Here is a 22,406-nt window from a genome sequence, read left to right on the forward strand (position 1 = left end):
GAAGAATAACGTAAGATTTGGTAAACTTTTCAGTGCTTTTTTCGTCCAAGATATGCACTGGTCTAAAATCAGCTTAAAATCATATTTTTCTTCCTTGAATTTGAGGTTTGGATTGAATACTTTGAAAACTCAAAATTTGGCGTACAACAGTTCATAAATTCGAAGACTAATGAATGAGTGAATTAACAAGTCCCACGAGTAAGAGAGAGAGAGAGAGAGAGAGAGAGAGAGAGAGAGAGAGAGAGAGAGAGAGAGAGAGAGAGAGAGAGAGACTTACATGCTGTCGTCAGCAGAGGAGCAGTGAACCAGACGTAGATTGTACAGATCAGAATTGCCAGGCCAAGAGTTCCCAAAATACCTTGCATTAGAAATTCGAGGAAGTATGGAATTCGGACATCAACTGCGGAGACAAGGCAGGAGTTTAAATGAATAAACCTCGTATGAGGTAAGACCAACAATATGCTTTACGTAAGCACAATGTAGACAGCACTGAGGATTCTCAGAAAAATTGTCGTGAGTTCTGCCTTAGTTTTCCGTTGTTCCTTCTTTAAATTTTCCTCGTTGCACTTCTTACCTATCATTTAAGAATACATCATTTGACTCAGTCCTAAGAGTCTTCAAATGTGACTTAGTGTCTGGTCTAATGAATAATAAAGATAATAAAAATACTAATTTTCCATGGCAGTAAAGTTCACATTACTAAAGAATATTGTTTTTTGGTTATGTAAAAACCAGATTTCCACACAAGTACCCATATCCTTACGACACCTTGCCACACTTACAGACCACCCTTAATCTAAACGAAGTAAACCACAAAAATTTCACGAGGTAGCCTAGCAGCAAACGACTATGACAGCATAAAAGCCGGGCTTGATTTAAAACATTAGCATAGTTTAAAATCTTCAGGAATATTGATAAGCCACAGTCATTCGATGCACTCCCATTTTATAGAGTGAATTTTCTATTGAGGCTTTTCATATCAATATATGATATTATATTCAACTCAGCAAAGATGCAAACATCGCTGATCAGTATCACTACTGGTTACGTAATTCAACATTTCGGAGGAGATTCTCAAGACTTTTAAAATGGTGACAAGATTAGAAAAACAATTGATATGCAAATGAGTTAATATCTAAGATATGTTTGAAATGACTGAACATCAAGAAGTACTCGCAGTAGATTTTGAGGAATTTTGCTGTATCTGTGACCTCTTCGACTTGAAAATATGGCTAGGGCATAATAACCGAGGCCAGGTCATTATGAGACCATGGGATACCTTCCTACCAAATTACTTGATGACTTAATGAGAAAGTGAATGTAACAGCAAAAACAATAATGCATAGGAAAACAGTTACATTTTTCATTAATGCTGGTAGCGTTTGATAAAAATACTAATAATAATGTAACTCAAACAGTGCCCCGAATCAACACACTGAAAAATGGCTGATATAATAAAAAGAGTACTGACAGAAGTACTATCGTTTATCTGCAGTAAAACAGTGATCTGAGACTTGGCCTTTACAACTGGAGCACGAGAAAATATCAGAACATTAAACTTCGCAACGTATTCCAGAGTAACGTCCAGTGCTACAGGGCAGCCTTACGTTCATCCAGATCCCTGGAAAACCTGTTGAGGATCCTTCCGGAGGGCGTCGTGTCGAAGAAACTCATAGGAGAAAAGAGGATACTCCTGAACATGTCATTGTGTAGAGTGGATGCTCCCCTGAGCAGACTAAAAATAAAAAAAAGACGAAAATAAGATAAGATGGACACAATCTTTGACTTTGTATCAGATCAAACATCAATATTCCAGCGGAGAATGGGCAATGAACTGAAACCATTTCTGAAGTAAAACTGGAATTTTGATGGTAGGTAAAATGCATGGTAAAGATCCCTGCAACTTAAACAAGTTTTTTTCTTATTTTATAAAAATGCTGTATGAAAACATCTCGGTCTCCATTACAAAATAGTTAATAATGTTTCTAGCACTATAACAGCCTCCCTAGTTTCGTATTTTGATTGGAAGAGGCAGTTCTATTGAATATAGACAAAACTTCTCTACGACGTGTGGATGTTTAGTCTTCTTACTGTTTACTTAAAGAGTATGAAGTTGAACCATTTTAGATTCATAATTGTTTAGGCCCACATTCTCTGAAAATAAAATTCACACCACCACATCGTATAGTCTTCGCAGCTAAGATCAAGTCAATAATAGAAGCTTAAGGAAAACACAACAGTTTGTCGCTACCTGAAGGTGATTACGATTCCCTTGACAAGGCCAACAACGACGAGGGCGCAGAAGGAGGCGCCGAAGACCAGCTGGTACATCCAAAGCCTTGGGTTGTCGATGATGCTTCCTTTTAGGTCCTCCTCCGAAAGTGTCAGGTTCTGTTCTGTGGCGTTGTGAAGGCGACTGGCACTGAGCCCATCCCCTAACGTAGAAATATATTTATGTATATACATATATATATATATATATATATATATATATATATATATATATATATGTGTGTGTGTGTGTGTGTGTGTGTGTGTGTGTGTGTGATATTATATATATACATATATATACTCAGTAATTGGGCAGCTACTTGAAATCTTAACAATGATAAATAGTGCCAAGACCAGGAAAGAACATTCTTTGTGTACGAGCTTTCGAGGTATAAAACCTCATCATCAGGCTGAAAAAACCGACAAGGATGAGAATCAATAAAATTACAATAAATGAATTGTCATAATAAATCTTCAGTAAAAAATACTAACGAAATATATAAAATGAACAAGTAAATACAAACTAAAAGGGCGAGACGTAAAATAACGAAAAATTAAAAACATAAACATAAAATATGAAAATAAAACTAAGGTGAAATGTAAACAAACTACCACTCAGTAAAATATTTAACGACCTAATTGAGTACCTACTAACAGAAATTACCCGATAGCTAGTTGAATACCAGACGAGTTGTTGTTCAATTCCGGCTTCATCTTTTTAATAGTCATGACTCTGAAATTAAAAGGTCAGTCTATTTGAACAAAAAGACAGTACCCGAAAATCAGGTCAGTGAAACGGATGGTCCTGTGCTAAACTGTGTTCTCTAATGGCAGAAGGGTGGTTTGGAAAGGGAAACCTAGTTCTAATAGAAAGACACTCCGTGTTCCAAAATTCTGTGTCTGGGCCAGCAACTGGATCCCATATCATAGACCACACTGCGAACAATGAACAAGTAAACGACACTGGAATTAAGGTCCACAGGCAGAGTAAACTTCTCTAAAAGTGATCTTATTGTAAAGGATTACAGAAAACAAACCGGAAACTGATTTGAGAACAATGCTTAAGTATTTCTTATTGCCTTTTTCGGACCATATATAGCTACTATGACCAAGGTAAGGCAATTTAATGTACTTTACATCTTTACTAGCAGTACTGTACACCGGTCTGGGACAAAACTTTTCATTTAAAATTTTTTCAGAACTTTGTAAAATACAAAATGGGATATGAGTTTTCAGAAAAATAATTCTGGAGGATAACCATATCTTGATGAATTAAATTAAAATCACAACAAACATTGTAGGCTCTATTTATCCAAAGTGCGCATTGAGTTCATCTTATACAACTTTGTTGTGATTTTAATTTATTTCATCAAGATATGGTTTTCCTTCAGAATTATTTTTCTGAAAACTCATATCCCATTTTTGTATTTACAAAGTTCTGAAAAATTTTTAAATGAAAAATTTTGTCCCAGACCAGTGTACAGTACTGCTAGTAAAGATGTAAAGTACATTAAATTGCCTTACCTTGGTCAGAGTAGCTATATGGTCCGAAAAAGTTACAAGAAATACTTAAGCATTGTTTTCCCTCAAATCAGTTTCCGGTTTGTTTTCTGTAATCCTTTTACAATAAGATCACTTTTGAGAGAGAAGCCTACTCTGCCTGTGGACCTTAATTCCCGTGTCGTTTACTTGTTCACTTGTTCGGCAGTGTGGTCTGCGATACGTGGATCCAGTTCCCGCTGGCTCAGACACAGAATTTTGGAACACAGAGGTCTTTCATTAGAACTAGGTTTCCCCTTTCCAAACCACCCTTTTCTGCCATTAGAGAACATAGTTTAGCACAGGACCATCCTTTCACTGACCTGGATTTTCAGGTACTGTCTTTTTGTTCAAATAGACTGGACCTTTTAATTTCAGAGTCGCTGACTATTAAAAGATGAAGCCAGAATTGAACAACAACTCGTCTGGTATTCAATTAGCTATCGTGTAATTTCATAGTAGGTACTCAATTAGGTCGTTAAATATTTTACTTGTGAGTGGTAGTTTGTTTTACATTTCACCTTAGTTTTATTTTCATATTTTTATGTTTGTGTTTTTAATTTTTTCGTTATTTTTTACGTCTCACCCTTTTAGTTTGTATTTACTTGTTCATTTTATATATTTCGTTAGTATTTTTACTGAAGATTTATTATGATAATTCATTTTATTGTAATTTTATTGATTCTCATCCTTGTCGGTTTTTTTAGCCTGATGATGAGGTTTTATACCTATACAAAGCTCGTACAATAAAGAATGTTCTTCCTGGTCTTGGCACTATTATTTTTATCATTAAACTACATATATAAATATATATATATATATATATATATATATATATATATATATATGTATATATATATATATATATATATATATATATATGTATATATATATATGTATATATATATATATATATATATATATATATATATATATATATATTTATTTATTTATTTATGTGTGTGTAGTCATGTCCTTCAACCTGTTTTATAAGCAAAGACTAAAAGAAATTTAAGAAATAATAAAATGAAAGGATCAGTCACCAGGATTGCTGATCAAATCATATCTAAATGATGAAAACTTAACCCCCCCCCAAAAAAAATGTTTGACCAGTGAAAAACATCAATACTGGCTTTGTCGTCACCTCATCTAGCCAGATCTGCAGCCACACCGAACTCAGTACCCTTATGACAACGAAGGATGTAACTACAGTCATAATGGCAAAGGCTACTGACCACCCACCGCACGCCTGAAAATGTAGAAAGTTATATGTAATGACATGACTACTAAATAGTCAGTTACAACCTAGTTTATTGCTCGACAACAATAAAAATGTTCACTACAAGCATTACGCATTAGAGAATGATATTCAGTATGAAATGGAAAATCAGTCTAAAAAATGATTTTTTGACAGTTAATCTCTGGAATAGTCCTTCCAGCGTCTTTGTTTCAGTATCAGCTGGAAGGTTATTTTATTCCTTAAATGGATTCATGACTGTTTGGCAAAAACATTTAAGATCGTCTTCTCAGAATCTTTATTTCAGAATCAGCCCCAATTTCATTCAGCTCCCTAAAAAATTCGTGAATTGTGACAAAACATTCTTGGGATAGTCATTCCAGAATTTTCATTTCAGTACCAGCTTCGATTTCATTTCATTCCCTAAAGAATCCGTGACTATTGTAACAAAACATATTTGGGATAGTTATTCCAGAATTTTTATTTCAGTATCAGCTTCAGTTCCATTTCATTCCCTAAAGAATTCGCGACTATTGTGACAAAGCATTTTTGGGATAGTCATTCCAGAATTTTCACTTCAGTATCAGCCCCAATTTCATTCAATTCGCTACAGAATTCGTGACTATTGTGACAAAACATTCGTGGGATAGCCATTCCAGAATTTTCATTTCAGTATCAGCTTCAATTTCATTTCATTCCCTAAAGAATTCGAGACTGACAAACTTGATGCATCACAATAAAAGACACAATTCCCTTTTACACGTATCCCAGCACGTGTTTCAGAAGTAAACTTGCACATAGTTTTCTTTAAGGATAAAGGGTGGAAATTTCAGTTCTCTGATGCAGTAATTATGATAGTCTAGCTATAGATACTGAATACCGACGCTCCTCTACCTACGAACTTTCAACTTACGAACTTTAAGAGATACGAACAACCGTGATCGTAAATTAAAACTGTACTTTACTCTATTATTATCATAATTTGTTTAATATATTTAGATTTTAATATCATTCGTATTAATAAAAGACTCTATAAAATACAGTGCAGTACTAGTATTGTGTTTTAATGTGAAAAAACGCAAATAGTACCGTACATATTGACTGAGTATATCAGTTTGGACTCACGAACAAATCAAAATATGAACAGCCGTTTGGAATGTAACTCGTTCGTAAGTAGAGGATCATCTGTAGTGCCTCCCACTTTATCATCTAACAAATGGGTCCCTCAATTTCCCCAAAGAAACAAATACCTTTATAAAACTTGTGTAAACTCGTAGAGCTACACCTCCGCTTTGCCTCATCTCTTCACAGGTGAGTTTTCCATTTAGCCCAAGGCACTCTTCAGATTCTGTTTCTCCTGAAAGAAATGGAATATGAAATGTGAATTGTACACTAGTTTCCCACGTTTTTTTTAATCCCTTTGAAGGACAGAAGTTTTAATATGAATTATGGGATGTAATATTTGGGTCTTACCAGCATAAAATATGATGCATATGGAATGTAGATGATTTTGTTAGCAACATAATGTAGAACCCTTTTAAGTTAGAAGTATCTTTTATTTTCTTCTAATGATGGTAAACGAAATGTTATGTACAATATGTTTTGTTTGATAAGTGTTATTAATGTCTCTTTATACTTAATAGGAAAATAATTCCGGAACCTTACAACATTATTCTAACAACAATGATAACTCAAGGCATTAAAAAAAAGTGACAAGTAATGGCAACTGAATGCGCGAGTATAATGAGACTGAGAATATTGTGGAACAATATACTCAGAGCATCCAAGGGTTGGGTTTTAATCCTAGAAGCCCTGTGAAGGAGCGTCACTGTCACGAAAACCAAAATACTAACAAGAGACAACTCCAAGAAGATTTTGGTATTTCGAGCGGAGAAGAATTCGATTTCCAGTACAACTGGAATGCAAAACTAGCTAGGTATTAGAACAGGCCCCACTGGATGTAACACATTTGCTTAAGAAACAAAATTAATAAGGATCAATTCAAACAAATAGACGATTGTTTTAGTAGCTGAAATTGGCTATTCAGGAAATGCAACATTAAAAGTTATTGCGGAATAAGAATTCCATGACACATGGTAACTTTGGAAAATCCACAGACAGTAAGGTGTGGAAGGTACGAAATTTTCATGCGAGCCATAATCAGAGATTTCGATAAGAAAGAAAAGGTCTCGCAGATTTTTTTTTTTTTTATAAAAATGAGAACCTATGCTGGAGTAATTTGCCTTTGGGGAACGGACTCGCCCCCGATTTCATTGTTTATAGTTTTACACTGATATTCTCAGCAATGTTTATGCTTTTTATCTTTCCCAAGCCCGGATGAATATAGAGGGTTGGAGTCACGAAGAGCAGCCGTACGTAAATCATCTACCAAAACAAATTATGAAATGAGCAGTTCAGTGACTGTTAAAGCACCTGGAAAAGGTTCATTAAGAACAACGATCTCGACTACGGTAAACTAAGAAGAAGAAGAAGAAAAAGAAGAAGAAGAAGAAGAAAAAAAAAGAAGAAGAAGAAGAAAGAAAAGGTAGTCATGGAATACAGTAACCAAATCATTTGAGAGACTGGGCTTCGATCCCGATGTGATCTGGAAATACTGTATATATATATATATATATATATATATATATATATATATATATATATATATATATATATATATATATATATATATATATATATATATATACTGTACACACACACACACATATATATATATATATATATATATATATGTATATATATATATATATATATATATATATATATATATATATATATATATATATATATATATATATATATCTTTTATCACCCGACCCGTGAACTCAAGATCATATAATGATATTCATATATCGCCCATCCTCCGTAACATAAACAATTCAATTTTCTGTGACCTGAAGGTACTAATGTGCTTATCTTACCTCCTTCTGTGACCTTAGCTTCAGAGTTCTGGTTCTCCCCAGACAATATTCCTTTGACCATTTGCGAATAGTTCCCCAGACGACCCAAGAGGTGAGTGTGGGTTCCCTTCTCGATGATTCTTCCGTCTTGCATCACAACGATTTCGTCGCATTGCTCGAGAAGCTGAAGAGGAACAAAATAGAATAAATTATCCGACGTGAAAGGAGTATTGAGCTCTAATCTATAATAATAAAATCCGAGTGGAACTTTCTTGTTTGTCCGCCCCGGGTGGGGGTGGGGTAGGTAGGGGATCGGGAGGGTATGGGAGACACGACACATCCACCCTCCTCCTGCAAACCTGTTTGTCCAACCCGAGTGGGGCGGGGTAGGTAGGGGATCGGGAGGGTAGGGGGGACATGACACATCCACCCTCCTCCTGCAAACCTGTTTGTCCAGACCCGGATGGGGGTGGGGTAGGTAGGGGATCGGAAGGGTAGAGGAGACATGACTCATCCACCCTCCTCCTGCAAACCTGTTTGTCCAGCTCAGGTGGGGGCAGGGTAGGTAGGGGATTGGGAAGGTAGGGGAGACATGACACATTCACCCTCCTCCTGCAAACCTGTTTGTCATCCTCGGGTGGGGGCGGGGTAGGTAGGTGATTGGGAAGGTAGGGGCGACATGACACATTCACCCTCCTCCTGCAAACCTGTTTGTCTGCTCAGGTGGGGCAGGGGTGCAGGTAGGGGATTGGGAAGGCAGGAGACATGATACATTCACCCTCCTCCTGCAAACCTGTTTGTCTGCCTCGGGTGGGGGCGGGGTAGGTAGGGGATTGGGAAGGCAGGGGAGACATGATACATTCACCCTCCTCCTGCAAACCTGTTTGTCCGCCTCGGGTGGAGGCGGGGTAGGTAGGGGATCGGGAAGGTAGGGGAGACATGACACATCCACCCTCCTCCTGCAAACCTGTTTGTCCAAACCCGGGTGGAGGCGGGGTAGGTAGGGGATCGGGAGGGTAGGGGAGACATAACGGGCAGTGCCAGGTTCCAGCGCAGCGTAGCGGGCGCCATCAAGGTCGTACATTAATAAATGCACAGGAATAGAACAGGGAGCAGGGAAGGTAATTGATACAGAGGCAGTGATGGGTGCTCAACTGTAATCGATACTCGAGTCATTATTTATAAGAATAAGAATTCCTTTCACCTCAAAGCGCTAAGAGCACAGTTTTAGAGTAAAAAACAAAGAAAAGAAACCTTTGCCATGAACGTTTATATACTTTTTGTCGTCTCACGGACAAGATAGTGGTTTAAGCAAAAAGTCAACGCCTCTGATCAATTAAAAGAGAGAAAAAAAATCATGACATTTTATAGCAAGTGGCATGCGTTAGATTGAGGTCAACAGAGTATGAATGAACGAGAAAATTCAAGACTGAAATCCTTCACATAAAAAAATACCTTCACACTCTCTACTTTTCCCAGTAATTAAAAAAAAAAAAACATTACAAAATCTGTAGTCATTTCTTGATACAACCTTAAACTTAAGTGTTGTTTGCAAAACCGAGTCTTCTTTTGTTATCTTTCGTTTCAGTGTATGTAGTCTGCTTAAAAATGTCTTAGACTAAAGACGAAAGATCTTGTACTTGACTGTTTCAATTTTCATTTTCTTGCTGGCTATATACCCTGTTTATGTGTTATATCACAGTGTTATTCCCCGGGAAGAAGTTATACATGCACACACGCACAGATACGCACACACTTGATATGCGTGTGTGATTGCTTATGTGTGCGTGCCATGTACAAGATAAAATGGGACTAATTTTTAAAACCTAGTTTAAATTACCGATACCGAAAATTTTCCAAAGTAAATTTGTATTATACACAACTTTCAGTTTATGTGGACCAATTACATAATTCTTCATCAAGTGTCAGAGTATGCTAGTGTGTCAGTTTCATCATTGCAACGTAAATTTTGAGTCTTGTTGTCACATAGCAAGCCTTATTGCAAATGTTCTTTCATGGGTGTTTGTGGCTCAAATGTAATAAAATGCACTCTCCAGCCTTAACTGGTGCAGGCGGCTTTGGTAAACGACTGATTAAAAATGAATTTTATAAGGAGAAAGGAATAATGGATGTTGCTCAACCACAAAAAAAAAAATAAAATAAAATAGATCTACCTATCAGATGATGAGTTCATATATCGGGAAAAGCAGAAGTCGGAAGAGAGTTAGAAAATTTCGCTAAGGCATCGAGATGAGACTCAAAATGCATTAAATGTCTATGCTTTGAAGAATGTTGGACTTTTCATTTCATAACAACTTCACAAACGAACAGAGTTATGCCACTGCCGTGAAAGGTTAAATAACACAAATCGCAGGAGAACAAGCGAAGAGACCTGCAATTACTCACATGCAATGCGTGGGTGACCAGGAGTATAGTCTTCCCTTGCAGGTGACCCTTAATACAGCCGTTAAAGATCGAGTTGGCAACTTTTGCGTCCACAGCGCTGAGAGGGTCATCGATCAGATAAATGTCGCGGTTGCTGTAAACAGCTCGGGCGAGATTCACGCGCTGCTTTTGACCTCCGCTTGGGGAGATAGGGAAAGAAAATTGCATTACTTTATTATCATTATTATTATTATATTATTATTATTATTATTATTATTATTATTATTATTATTATTCAGAAGATGAACCCTATTCATATGAAACAAGCCCACCACAGGGGCCATTATTGACTTGAAATTCAAGCTTCCAAAGAATATGGTGCTCATTAGGAAGTAAGAGAAGGTAAAGGGGAAATACAGAAAGAAGAGATCTCACTTAATAAAAATGTCCTCTTACAACTGTAAGATTTGTTAAAGATATCAAGCGGCTTTCGAAAGTTTATTTGTTTGTTATTTATTCACTGTAATTTTTTTGCTTAATTTTGTAAGTCTCATTAATTTTCTGTTTCAGTTCTTTTATTAATAAGCCTGTACAGCATTCATTTAGGAAATCTGTAAAACGTGTAAACCAAGAAGAAGAAGAAGAAGAAGAAGAAGAAGAAGAAGAAGAAGAAGAAGAAGAAGAAGAAGAAGAAGTAGAGGGAAGAGTGAAGCCTAATAAAAGTACCTCAGGTTGATTCCTCTATCTCCAATTTCCGTTAGATCGCCAGCGGGTAGCTGGTCGAGATCAGGCTGCAGGCAACAAACCTGAATGGCTTCTCTGTATCTGGCCGCGTCGAACGGCGTTCCTAGCAAGAGGTTCTCCCGAAGGGTGCCATTGTAAATCCAAGCGTGCTGCGTCACCAGGGCCACTCTCCCGTTGACGTGCAAAGACCCGCGTTTGAGCTGCATCTGGAAAAGACCAAATGCAACTAAGAATCATCTTGATCACTGGGAAAAGGTAACTCAGGGCTATGAACCACAGGGTAGCGTCCTAAGCCTCTAGAATGAAAATAGGATTATGAACTATGAACAGTGAAATAACAAAATAAGATTACAGAGCATGAAAAGAATTCCAACACCCAAAAATGAAAAAAGGGTTTTTGAACAATTATAGCATAGGATTATCAACAGCGACTTCTGACACCATAAATAAAACTGTAGGACTCTGGATCAAAGTACTAATTTTTCATGTGGTTTCAGCATTAAGATCTAATGCTCTGTTCAAGAGATATACTTTGGTCGCCTGGTAGTTACGGTGTCCTATTTCATTTGAAGAGGGGAAACTAACTGAATGTTGTTGCGTATGGTTTCATTATTTGCCATCTTTTACATGAATATTTAACACATTTTATCCACTTAACCAAAAGAAATTTCAAAGGCCATTATAGGTCTAGACCAAGGGTCACCAACCTTTGAAGCTATAAGCCATTTATTTAGAGAATCATAAAAATGTATTACTGTTAGAGCCGCAGTGACAAAAATGGTTTCTCTCTCCCTCTTAAATATTTAATTTTTCAGCTTAGTAAATATTTATATCTCATTAAAAATCAATAAAATTGACGCCTATAATATGCTTTTAAAATTGAATAAAATTTAATCAAGTATTGTCTTAAGAGTGTTACATAATTTCTTTGTTGTATTTGGTAAAAAGGTGTTTGTTCAGCGTTTGGAGCCGCACAAGTGTCTTGAAAGAGCCGCAGGTTGGCGGTCCCTGGTCTAGACTTTTGGGAACGTACAATATAACAGCATATTTTTTCAAAGTAGAAATAATTCTAAACATTTTTATCTCTTATTGCATGTTTCTTTTTTTATAATATTGTTTCTCAGACGACTGGAACCATAGATCAAAAAAATAAATAAATAAATCTAAGTGGATCAACCTGAGAATACTCCAACGACGTTCCAAAAGAAATATGACTTACATCTCCACAAATAGCAGAAATGAGCGAGCTCTTTCCCGAGCCGATGCTCCCACAGACACCGATGAGTTTTCCATGGGGGACATTGAGGTTAATTTGACACAGCTTGGAAGGAATCTGGAAGCTTTTCCGCTTACGGTGAGCTCGGAATGTGGCGGCTGAACCTGTGGTTAGATGAACTAGGAATAACATTCTGGAAGCTACAGAAAAGAGACGGTAAGATCCCAATATAAACAAGTAGAAAATGCGCCGAAGTTTCTTCAGCGCAATCGAGTTTTCTGTACAGCGTATAATCAAGACAACTGAAAATACATCTATCTTTCGGTGGTCTCGGTATAATGCTGTATGAGCCGAGACCCACGAAACTTTAACCACGGCCCAGTGGTGGCTTATCCTATATCGTTGCCAGAAGCACGATTATGGCTAACTTTAAACTTAAATCAAATAAAGACTACTGAGGATAGAGGGCTGCAATTTGGTATGTTTGATGATTGGGGGGTGGATGATCAACATACCAATTTGCAGCCTTCTATCCTCAGTAGTTATTAAGATCTGAAGGCGGACAGAAAAAGTGCGGACGGACAAACAAAGCCGGCACAATAGTTTTCGTTTACAGAAAACTAAAACCTCCAGCTGGGGTGTACTGTCATCTGTGCACTTCACAGGGTACTCTAAAGGCATTAGTAAAGCGTTTACAGCGCCCCATCCGCCTTGAGCTACACTCACTGTTTAGCCTTTTATTTAACCTTCATTCCTGTTTTTTTTTTTTTTTTTAACCTTTCGGTCTTGCTGTCTTACATCTTTACCTGTTCGTGCAACTGTGGAGTTTCCTCCCAGTTCCACCCTTTGATCCAAGTACTTCATCTCTGTTACATTCTGGATCTCTTTATCTATGTTGTCCAACCACTCTAACTCCCATAATTCACTGTCTTGTTTGGCAGCTTAAATTTCATATAAAAACTAACAATAGTCTGTATATGTTGATCTCGCGTTATCTCAAATTGTTGAAAATGGGGCACCACATTCTTCTCATATCGTTTGCTACTGTCAATTCATCGCTAACGTCCATGCCATTCATAAGCCTATCTATCTATCTATCTATCTACCATTTTACGTGAAGTATTATATATCACTGAACGAAATAACGAACACTGCCACACTGCTACTATCTATCCACTATCTAAATACGTATGCAAACAAAATAGAGTATTTTTCGTTTTTGGTAACTATATCATGTTAAGTATTAATGGTCCATATCCGAAATGTATGTAAGTTTGCTAATTAATTCTTATTCATTTCTGATTGCTATGGAAATCCAGAGTTGACTGAAGGGCATTGCTCTGTAGGGTCCCACAGGTACCCACACACCGTCCATCTTACCTGGCCAGCTAATCTCCTCACAACGAGTAGCCGCACGCATTCAAGAAACACAGCAGATGTCACGCTATGTTAAATGCATAATTCTTAGCGCAAGCATTACAATGTCAGCATTCCATCTATATGTATCATAACTTCATTCGTGTCTTGTGTATTGATTTATGTGCATCTTTCCATCCTCCAACAAACACAGTTTATTGTACTCTGACCTCTGTTTTGTTCGCCTCGTGTCAGGCACTGCATTTCCGCTCGCAAGAGCTATTGACGTGTCTGTCTGTTGTGTGAATAAATGAGTAAGTTTGTAGACGCAGCCTCTTCCTCACGCCTTCGCTACAACTGAACATAAAACTCGAAGGAAAGAAATGAATAAAGCTTCCAAAGAGAAGTGATAGGGATGCTAGGAATGTGGTGAGGATTCCAGAGGCAGGAGATAGAGGAGAAAAAAGGGTTAATCGTGTCTCCAAGTACTTGGGAATTAATCCAGACAGGTGTCAACGATTTTGTTTTAACAGCACCTCCTAATTTTGACTGCAAGAAAATAGTTTATAACAGGAAGAAAACAAGTCTTTTTAGGAATCGATACAGTATATAATTAATCTGGCGTCACCAAAAGCCATATGAAGTAAAGAATCACTTGATTAAAGTATGTCCTGTGGAGCATAAACAGAAAAAGTTTGAATTCTTGTGAAAAAAAAATCATCATCATCCCAAAAATGTTAAGCATTTTCGTGTAATGGTGCAGCAGAAAATACAAATGGTTATTTAAAAAAAAAATCTTAAGCCTTCAAGTTCCTGAAGATTCATAATAACCTCATCTCACCCAAAAAAATTTATGGACCATTTTTGGATCATTTTACCTGAAAGTAGATCCCGTAAGGGGTTAGTGCCGTCATTGCATCTCTTATTGTGCACTGCAGGCATTACTTAAAGTTCTTTGCAGCGTCCCCTTTCATTTCTTTTACTGTCCCTCCATTCGTATTCTCTTCCAGCTTATTTTCCCCCCTCTACTGACAATTGCATCATAGTGCAAATGCGAGATTTTCCTCCTGTTACAGCTTTAAAAGCTTTTTACTCTCGATTTCCCTTCCGGCACTGAATGACCTCATAGGTGCCAGGTTTTATATTCGATTCCATTATACTTTAAAGCAGATTATTCATTCACTCACTAATGTTAGCAGCTTCTGTGACAGTTTGTTTACTCACTAATTAATGTTCGCATCCGTTGCAAAAACTTGTTCATTAACTAATTTATGATTCCATTTGTTTAAAAAAAAATGTGATCGTTTACTGATTAGCGTTGGATTTGGCTGCAGCATTTTGTTCATTCAGAAATTAGTTCTTGCATCCGCTGTGACGAGAAGCTTATCCTCTAAATCATGTTTACATCTAACGTTTTTGAATCATTTGTAACAATCATTGAGAAGAACTTAAATTTTTGTTGATGATGTGAATAATAACAGAATTCTTTCTTTCAAAAAACCTATTGTTAAGAGGTTTAGTCCTCAACTGATGATTTTTAGTCTTTGCGTAGATACAGAAAATAAATAATTACTTTCAGGTATAATGACAAGAGAAAGTGCAAACTAAATTCAAATCTAAGAATTTGCGATTAAAATAAATAAATAAATGAGAAAATTTTGAGATTACAAAAGTTATGTAACGAAAATGAAAGCGTATAATGGTAACCAGACGTCAGATGCACATAAAAAAATGGCTCTCTCTCTAAAAAAAAAAAAATGTAAAAATCAAGAAAACTTTCTTGAAAAATGGACCTGTAAAACATGAGCATGCATATAAGCTATAGTGAAAACAAATTTTCTGTCTGTTTGAAACCCTTATAGAAAATATACGAAAAGTAATTTTGCATTATTTTCTCAATGTAACCTTTTAAGCACACCCCTGCAAACCCGCCCCTCACCCCCCCCCCCAAAATGTGCCGTGACCTTACCTTCCATTTTCTCACTGTGAGAGTCCTTATTTCTTTCATCCATAATACCGTTGCGATCTGGTTCCCAGTCAAAACCAGCCTCCTTAATCTGGATCGCAAATGCTGAAATATCTTTACAAGGTGGCACCTTCTTGTGCTCGGACAAAGTCAGGAGGCTCTGTTGCAAATATGGCATATTTTAGTTGAAAAGAAAGACAGCAGATGCTTTGTTAATTAATAATAATAATAATCTATAATAATAATATCCGAGTGGATCTTGTTTGTCTGCCCCCGGGTAACAGTAGGGGAGACATGACACAGCCACCCACCCACCCCGCGGGGTAGGTAGGGGAACGGGAGGATAGGGGAGACACCCATCATCCTCCTGCAAACCTGTTTGTTACCCTGGCTAGGGGCGAGGTAGGTAGGGGACAGGAGGGTAGGGGAGACAACTACGCGCGCCATCAAGCTCGTAAAAAAAAAAAAAAAAAAAAAAAAAAAAAAAATAATAATAATAATAATAATAATAATAATAATAATAATAATAATAATAATGTCATGAATACAATTACAGACAGAATCTGCTCAGAAATTGATGTGTTCTTATTAACGTAAGCTAAGAAGCGTGTTTTGGAAGCATGGCCCTGTGATGTTGTTACTACGAAAAAAGGAAATGGTCAACTGTTTCGGATATTTAGAAATATGTCTGACAGTTACAAATAAAACTAACGAAGGAGCACTTAATGAACAAGAGTTTTTCAGAAACGGGAAGCAGAATAAAACTATCAGGGGCAGAGTAAGTACTGGATTCTACAAAAACGTAATTGATAAATAAAATAGACGAATATTCGAGAAGTAAAATAAAATCGCCAAGTGAGCTTCGTAAACTTCAGACTAATTTCCTGACCTTAATTCTTAGCATCGCACTGAGCATGAGGAGAGGCCAGGAGAGCATCTTGGCTCCGAACGGGTTTGATGTTAGGAATTTCAGAAGCTTACCTCCATCCTTGCTAGAGAAACATCTGCCTCCGCAACGCATTTCATCACGTACGGTAAGATGCTTACTGTGTAACCCATCATTGTGAACAGGCTTAGTATTGTAAAGGCTTCAGACGATGTTATGGCCTTCCCTGGAAACAGATCAGAGGTAAATACACACACACACACACACACACACACACACACACGCACACACATTTATCATCACAGAAGGCATTCCAGTTGTCTTCAAAAAGAAAATAAAATCTTCAGCTAAAGCACAGAATTTTGCCTTAGTTAAATGAGATACTTTTCAAATTTTTTTTTATAATTTCATGATTTCAGACATTCTTCAGCTAAGCAAAGATTCAGACATCTTTGAATGGCAAGACAGTGCCACTTCCAGTTTTCCAGTTCCTCGGAAACACAGGAAATCAGAATTTTTGCAAAGTAGACCTTTTCAGAGAGCTTTGATATCCGATTTTTCAAGAGGTTCACCAGCTTTCTGACCTCGGAAAATTTAATCAAGCCTCTGTATTAATTACTAAGGTCAAATACACAGGATATTAAGTGGTACGTTCTTACCAAATATCATGATCTGAAGAGTCTGAAGACAAGTGATAGAAATAATGTTAAAAGATGTTAAGTGGCACCTTCTTACCAAATATCATGATCTGAAGACAAGTCGTGATAGAAATAATGTTAATGATAATCAACGTGTGGTAAGCAATCACAATAATCATGTAGGATCAAAAGTTCGCTTAAAATTCAAACGTGTAAGATACATTTTCACCAAATCTTAAACACTCGATTTTCAAGGATCATTTTATACTTAATAATAATAATAATAATAATAATAATAATAATAATAATAATAATAATAATAATAATTAAAAGATACTCATAGTACCATGAGTCTTGAAATGGAGAAACAAATCCGCAGTTATGTATATGTTCATAGATTTAAAGATAAATCTGTACATAAACATATACGTACATATACATAACTGTTGATTTGTTTCCTCAATAATAATAATAATAATAATAATAATAATAATAATAATAATAATAATAATAATAAAATTTCTCACCAGTAAATGTGAAACTCAGAGTTGTCGCTATGGTCGCCAAGATTCCGACAGAAGGTGTCAGCGTATTTGTGATTGAATTGAGCAGCGCTGCGATGCGGTGTTTTCTCATCTCTCTTTCTCTGATTCCTGAGAACAAAACTCCCCAAGTTATCGTTAGCGACTGCTTATGCTAATATAAAGCTTTACATTTTGGTTAAACTCAGGAAGAAAATCTGTCTTTTTAGATGAACTCTGTCTGAGTATTCAATAGGGAAATCTGTCTTTTATGATGGAATCTCTGTGAATAATCATCAATTTGTAATTTGTATTAGTTATTATCTTCGGTGCAGCATCCATATTATATACACATATACAATAAATCACATGCACAAACACACACATACATACATACACACATATACACACATTATATATATATATATATATATATATATATATATATATATATATATATATACATATACATATACATATATATGTGTGTGTGTGTGCGTGAGTGTGTGTGCACTTGTGTGTATATGCGTGTGTAAGAGAGAGAGAGAGTATATGTTTCTTATTGTTTTGTAAGTTCTACAGGTGAACGTATAAATATTACAATGTTGCAAGTGGATAACAAAAACGCTAAAAGAATCCTGCTGGCACTGAAACAATATCAATAAAAGTTCGTTCTAATTTTGTACTAAATTCTTTCAGAAGGAGTAAAAAATGTCAGGTTGGAACACCGGCTGATTAGACAGAAAAGCTGATTAGCAGGCAGTGTGTGTGCCGTTTTGTTATTTAAATCAAGTTAATTTTCCTCACGAATCGAAGTTAGGTCAATGAGTTTTCCTAACAGATCTGTTCAGAAAGAATATTTGTGGCACGTCAAGGAAAAGGTTCCCAATTAGTGATAAATTCGCGTGCCGCCTGAGTCTTGGAATAACGCAAATCTTGGGGCTCTGCAAAAAACCTGAAGCAAATCAACAATTCTAAAGGTAGTTCTGCGTTTGTACTGTATTTATGGAAGCAAAAAGAGCTTTCTCGAGTTCTTGCTTCTCCATTTTGAATGAAAGGGAGACACTTTTGAAGCTGGAAAAACTGTTAACTTTAGGCAAGACTGAAGGTGTTTATAACGCATGCAGAAATTGTCATACGAAAATATCGATAAGTGGAGCAAATGGACGCATAAATTATTATTATTATTATTATTATTATTATTATTATTATTATTATTATTATTATTATTATTATTCAACAGAAGCGCCCGTTCCTTTGGAACAAGCTAAGAAATAGGATGTCTTTTCGTGAAAACTATTAAAGAGAAGAAGTATCTAACACAGACAATAATGACAACGGAGAATAAAATAAACAAACAAAGAAGCAAGTCTTGATCATGAATATGATACGAGCGACAATAACAAAGTCCTAAGAACAGGGAGGGAGAAGCATGAATATCAACACAATGAGCACAACGAATCAAGTATCTTCACTAAACTTACAGAGAACGCTTTCGCGTTATTCCAACATTCAACTGACACGAGAACATGACTCCAATTTAGAACTTTTTTCTTGACGTGCTACGAACAAATCTTCCTAAACAAGTCCATATTTAAGAAAGAAACTATTTCCACGTTAGATCTATTCAGAAAACTCTTTAACTTAATACTGTTTTATGAGAAATCTCGTCGTGGAAAGATGGAATAATGAGGATGGGCGTGAATGTTTGAAAATGAGGCTGAAGAGAAATACCTTTTTTAAACGAGTCTTGCAAGAAGAGCCGATAAGAGTGATTTGGATTCTGGCACTCTATGGATAGAAGACCTTCCACTGAGAACCGATGAGAATATTATGAGAGAACTGACATGGGAACTTGAATGGTGTAAAGAGTAGAGTGGTTCGATCGGTTTACAAGTCATACCAGCAGAAGAATGATTAAGAAAGTACAGCAGAAAGAGTTTGAGCAAAAGTCAATAAAAAGCAAGTAAAAAATGCGCCGAAGTTTCTCCGGCACAGTCGAGTTTTCAGCACAGAGTATAATGCTGTATGAAACTTTCAGCCACGTCCCATAAAACTCTCAGCCGCGGCCCATGAAACTTTTACCCACAGCCCGGTGGGGGCCTGTGTTGTTGACACCTACAGCGGTACCAGAAGCACGATAATGGCTAAATTTAACCTTAAATAAAATAAAAATTACAGAGGCTAGAGGGCTGCAATTTCGTATGTTTGATGATTGGAGGGTGCATGATCATCATACCAGTTTGCAGCCCTCTAGCCTTAGTAATTTTTAAGATCTGAGGGCGGACGGACATACAATAAGCCATCTCAATAGTTTTCTTTTACAGAAACTAAAAACCAGCACGATGAACTGTGATTAAGAGAGCTGTTTTAAAGGCCTTAATCAAGAGTGAAGTTGATTTAGAGCAGGGACCTGCTTATTAGAAAGCAGTGAAATTACTATCCCCTGAGGTACTGCTCGTGCGAGCAGCCTGTAAATGAACCCTACAATGATGTGCAATCCTTATTGTGGAATCCAGTGTCACGAGAACCTACCCTCTCTTCAACCTCTGGCCCAACTTTCTCCTTGTGGAAATAACAAGAACTTCCTCCTCCTCATGGAAAGAACGGGAGAAACTTTCTCTTTATGGAGAGGAGGAGAGAAAATTCATTATCATGGAAAGGACTTGAGAAACGTTCTCCTCCTGGAAAGAATAACAATTTCTTATACTGGAAAGAACGCCCAAAACTTTCTTCAGATATAAAGAATGGGAGAAAAATTCTCCTCATGGGAAAAACGTGAAGAAATTTTTCCTCATGGAAAGAACGAGAGAAACTTTCTCCTCAGGGAGAGGACAAGAGAAACTTTCTCCTCAAGGAGAGGACGAGAGAAACTTTCTCCTCAAGGAGAGGACGAGAGAAACTTTCTCCTCAAGGAGAGGACGAGAGAAACTTCCTCCTCAAGGAGAGGACAAGAGAAACTTTCTCCTCCTGGAAAGAATGAGAGAAACTTTTTCCATCTCGAAAGAACACGGAAATCTTTCTAAATATGGAGAGAATGGGAGGAAAAGTTTTGTCATGGAGATGAACTTTCTCCTCGTGGAAAGAGAGTGGAAAAACTTTCCCCTCATAGCGAGAAGTAGAAATCCTCCTCCTCCTCCTACTCCTACTCCTCCCCCTCCTCCTACTCCTCTTACTCCTCCTCTCCTACTCCTCCTCCTCCTCCTCCTCCTCGTCCTCACCTACTCCTCCTGCTCCTCCTTCTCCTACTCTTCCTCCTCCTACTCCTCCTCCTCCTCCCCTCCTACTCCTCCTCTCCTACTCCTCCTCCTCTCCTCCTCCTCCTCCTCCTCCTCCTCAAGCCAAGAAGGAAAGAATCATTCCCCTTCCGGAAAGAACAGGACGTTACCTGCAATTTTCTTGGCGAAAGGTTCCTCCCACGCGTACATCTTTATGAGCTTCATGCTATTCAGGATCTCGCTCATGAGGCTCACGCGAGTGTCTGTCTCCAAGATGGTCCTTTCACGGACGTCTTTTTGGCACTTGGCAAGCACAACCTGAGATCATAAGCATGCCTACATTATAAAACATGTCTGTGGAATTTTTGGGCGCGATAGAAAAATGAACAGGTTGCTCATCTTTATGGCTACAGCTAGTGATACTTCTTTGCATTATACTTAAAATAGTAAAGAAGTTAGATAACGTGGTGGTATCAGAATTATGAACAAGCAGCTTGTCTTCGTGGCAATATGCAGTAGCATCACGTCAACTAACTTCTTTGCTATTTTAAGTATAATGCAAAGAAGTATCACTAACTGTAGCCATAAAGACGAGCAACCTGTTCATCATTTTTCTATCACGCCCAAAAATTCCCCAGACATAATAGGATAAATTAACCATCTAATCAACTGGAGTATGACATTTCGCATTTGAAAACAACGTTGAATGCTGAGATGTGCTTACAAATATTAATTCTAAACTAAAAATGGGTGGATACTCTGTATGAGCGTTTGGTCTTTGTATTGTTGGCATATTAGCTTTACCTGGCTCCAACATAACCAGTATGTCTAAACTTTGCTTGTTTTAGACCCACATATCCACTATCACCCTTTTCGCCTACTTCATGTCTTTAATGTCTATCTGTTCTATATTTACTCGCTCATGACGTCATTGTCATTCAACTTACCATGATGATATACACAAGCACATAGATGCTGAAGCCTACAGCTGCCCAGGGACCAAAGACGAGGACACAGTAGCACAGGCACAATAGAAAATTGACGGGAACTTCTGAAGGTAGAAATGATTTATATCATTACCAACAGAGGAACAAAATCACAACTGCATGCTTGTTATGTGATGCAGCATTATTAAAGAAATCTTATATAAATGAATGCTTCCTAGAGTCTGCTCAGGTGAATAATTTTTGATTAAGACCTTTGCAAACTCTCGCAGGATACAGTTGTGGATTTGAATACTGGCGCTGTTGTGAAGCATATTTGTTTTATTGTTTTTTCACTCTTTAAGAGTGAGAACACATTCTCACGGAACAAGGCAATATTCAGGTAATTAGTTAAGCAAGCTTTCAAATGACCGAACGCCTATATGTATAAATGAAGATGAAGGTAGCAGTGACAGAAATAATTAGATTAGTAAATATGAATAAAAGCAAAGACAAATGTGTGATATTATATATATATATATATATATATATATATATATATATATACATATATATATATATATA

General features: G+C 36.9%; 1 protein-coding gene across 1 annotated transcript in view; it reads right to left on the reverse strand.

Moving 5' to 3' along the window:
• Nucleotides 1-22,406, reverse strand: part of LOC136835779 (ATP-binding cassette sub-family C member 5-like) — a 45,494-nt gene that overhangs the window by 14,730 nt on the left and 8,358 nt on the right. The window contains 13 exon segments of the mRNA XM_067099637.1: nt 278-400; nt 1,608-1,735; nt 2,252-2,435; nt 7,990-8,152; nt 10,375-10,552; nt 11,080-11,303; nt 12,317-12,685; nt 13,112-13,254; nt 15,639-15,795; nt 16,617-16,747; nt 17,687-17,812; nt 21,069-21,216; nt 21,846-21,949. Of these exon segments, the coding sequence (XP_066955738.1) occupies nt 278-400; nt 1,608-1,735; nt 2,252-2,435; nt 7,990-8,152; nt 10,375-10,552; nt 11,080-11,303; nt 12,317-12,685; nt 13,112-13,254; nt 15,639-15,795; nt 16,617-16,747; nt 17,687-17,812; nt 21,069-21,216; nt 21,846-21,949 (2,178 nt within the window).

The sequence above is a fragment of the Macrobrachium rosenbergii genome, chromosome 55, assembly GCF_040412425.1.
Source record: "Macrobrachium rosenbergii isolate ZJJX-2024 chromosome 55, ASM4041242v1, whole genome shotgun sequence".
Lineage (NCBI taxonomy): Eukaryota > Metazoa > Arthropoda > Malacostraca > Decapoda > Palaemonidae > Macrobrachium > Macrobrachium rosenbergii.